This window comes from Pygoscelis adeliae, unplaced genomic scaffold (assembly GCF_000699105.1).
Source record: "Pygoscelis adeliae isolate BGI_AS28 unplaced genomic scaffold, ASM69910v1 Scaffold286, whole genome shotgun sequence".
Classification (NCBI taxonomy): Eukaryota; Metazoa; Chordata; class Aves; order Sphenisciformes; family Spheniscidae; genus Pygoscelis; species Pygoscelis adeliae.
Genome location: NW_008825076.1, coordinates 6422237 through 6424264, shown reverse-complemented (window position 1 = coordinate 6424264; position 2028 = coordinate 6422237). Strand labels below are relative to the sequence as shown.

The following is a 2028-nucleotide window of genomic DNA, read 5'->3' as shown; positions in this document are numbered from 1 at the left end:
TACTCAGGAAAGTTTTAAAATGACACTACCAAATGCTTCACTTTTCCATGTGAATGAAAAACAGGCAGAATGGTAATATGTTTTGTCACAAACTTGGTTGACCAGAAAGACAGCTGAAAACGTCAGATTAGTATCATTTTATGAGATCTGAATTCATGGTTGTACATGTCAGCTGAATGCATCTGTATGTTTAAGTTTGCATTTATACCAGCTTTAGCTGACTTTCTTGGCAGTTGGATTTAGCTAGGTTTAGAGCAATTGCATAAAACATACGTACCGGCTCAGATTTGCACCATGTATAAATCAAGCAAAGATGGAGTTGCATTCAAGATGGTAAAACACCAAAAATTAAACTGCATGGATTGATTGCAGCAGGGAGGAATTTGAAGAAAGCCATGCTTAATTCAAATATTGAATTTTCCTCTCTGTTTGGATTAAAGGTTTTCCTTTTTATTCATTTGATTGTTAGGTTTCTTCTTTTGCAATTGTGTTTCCTATTGTCCTGAAAAAGACTTAGATAAAAAAAGGTGAAGAATTTTTACTTACCTTGTTCCATCATCTCCAGAAGACCTTTCTTAATGAGTTCATCCCGACCTTGTCGTGCTGTCATCTTCTTCTCCAGCACTGCACAAAGTAGTAGCATAACAGCACCAGTTAACAAGAGAGTATTCATATAAGGGAGTGAGAAAGATGCAATGTGGAAGAACTGCAAGGATTTTATTTTGGGGAGCATGGACTGGTCAGCCTGTTTGTGCCTTTTCCTTTATTAAAACAGCTGTAAAATCACCCACATGGAGAGCTGAGATTTATGATCTAACCTACTGTCTGATCACACTGAGTGCAGAGGAACTGGGATGTTAGAGCCTTCACGCTGTTTAGTACGGCAGGTTGGAGCTGCCTCAGGAAGCAGTGTCCTTTACTGTGACGGTCCACAGGACATCAGGGCAAGCGAAGGGAATTGCACCATCCTATCTTAGGAACAGGCAAGTGAGTTTGTCTCCTTTCTGATCTCCTGGGACATCCCTGGAGACTAGCGAGAGCACGCAGTGCTGTGTGCTGGGCTCCTTCACTGCAGACAGCTGCTTGAGGGAAAGCATTTTACGTGCTGTAACTCCCTCCTGTCACTTTTCATAATGTTACTGTGACCTATATAATTTTCACCCCAAATAAAAGGGGTGATGATACTTGGGGCCATAAATGTAGCCTATTTTGGAGAAGGAACAGTCCATGAAAAGCAGTCTGTGTCGAGGCTTGCGCTTCATTCTCATATTTTGACCTTTTCTTCTAAGTGTACTATATTGTATTATATACGAAGTCAGCCTATATGGGCTCTTTCTAGCCTTAAACATTATTAATCTGTAACATGTTGAAATCTCTGAATTAGGTTTAGATCAGGTCGCCATTAACATTTCCTGTGTAAGCAGATTTCGCCCAGGCTCAGCTTTGCTCTGTGCAGCATCACTCTCTTGTTCTCATCCTACCTGCAGATGTCTGCTTTAGCTTCTCGTTTTTCTTTTTCCGCCACTTCCATGGTTTGAAGATCCTGCCCAGTGTTGCCAGTTTGCTGTTCCTCCTCACTGGCGGAGTTCGAATCCCTGAGACCAAGTAGTCAGAACGCATTGCAGGGGACTGCTCCATCTCATCTGAGAGGGGAAGAGGGGAAAGCCAGCTGTTAGACAAAAAGCTTCAGCACAGACTTAAAAAGGGGAGGCAAATCGAGGCTCACCAGCTAACAAGCATTCAGTCTAGTCACCGAGATAACCAGTGCAAGACTTGGAAAGAAAGTCTCTGCATTGCTGGAGCCGGTGGCCAGGCTGAGGGACGCCAGCCAGAGAGGCGTTCAACCTCACTGTGCCAGCCCGGTGCTTCCTACCAGCTGCTGTCTTGACTCTGGCCTTGCACAGTGCCTGTCTGGATGCCAAATATTTCAGTATCTCCACTGCTGCCGTCCCTCATGGATTAATCAGGGCTATTAGGCTCACAGAGAGGGGGATGTGCTGAATTTGTACACCCTGTGCTTTATTCCAT

The 2028-nt window shown here is 43.6% G+C and overlaps 1 protein-coding gene across 1 annotated transcript in view; it reads right to left on the bottom strand.

Annotated features, from left to right (window-relative positions):
- Positions 1-1638, bottom strand: part of PHACTR3 (phosphatase and actin regulator 3) — a 55533-nt gene extending 53895 nt beyond the window's left edge. The window contains exons 1-2 of the mRNA XM_009326789.1: positions 1482-1638; positions 547-624 (exon numbers count right to left, since the gene is read on the bottom strand). Coding sequence (XP_009325064.1) covers positions 547-624; positions 1482-1638 — 235 coding nt within the window. The remainder of the gene's footprint in view (positions 1-546; positions 625-1481) is intronic.
- Positions 1639-2028: the final 390 nt, after the last annotated feature.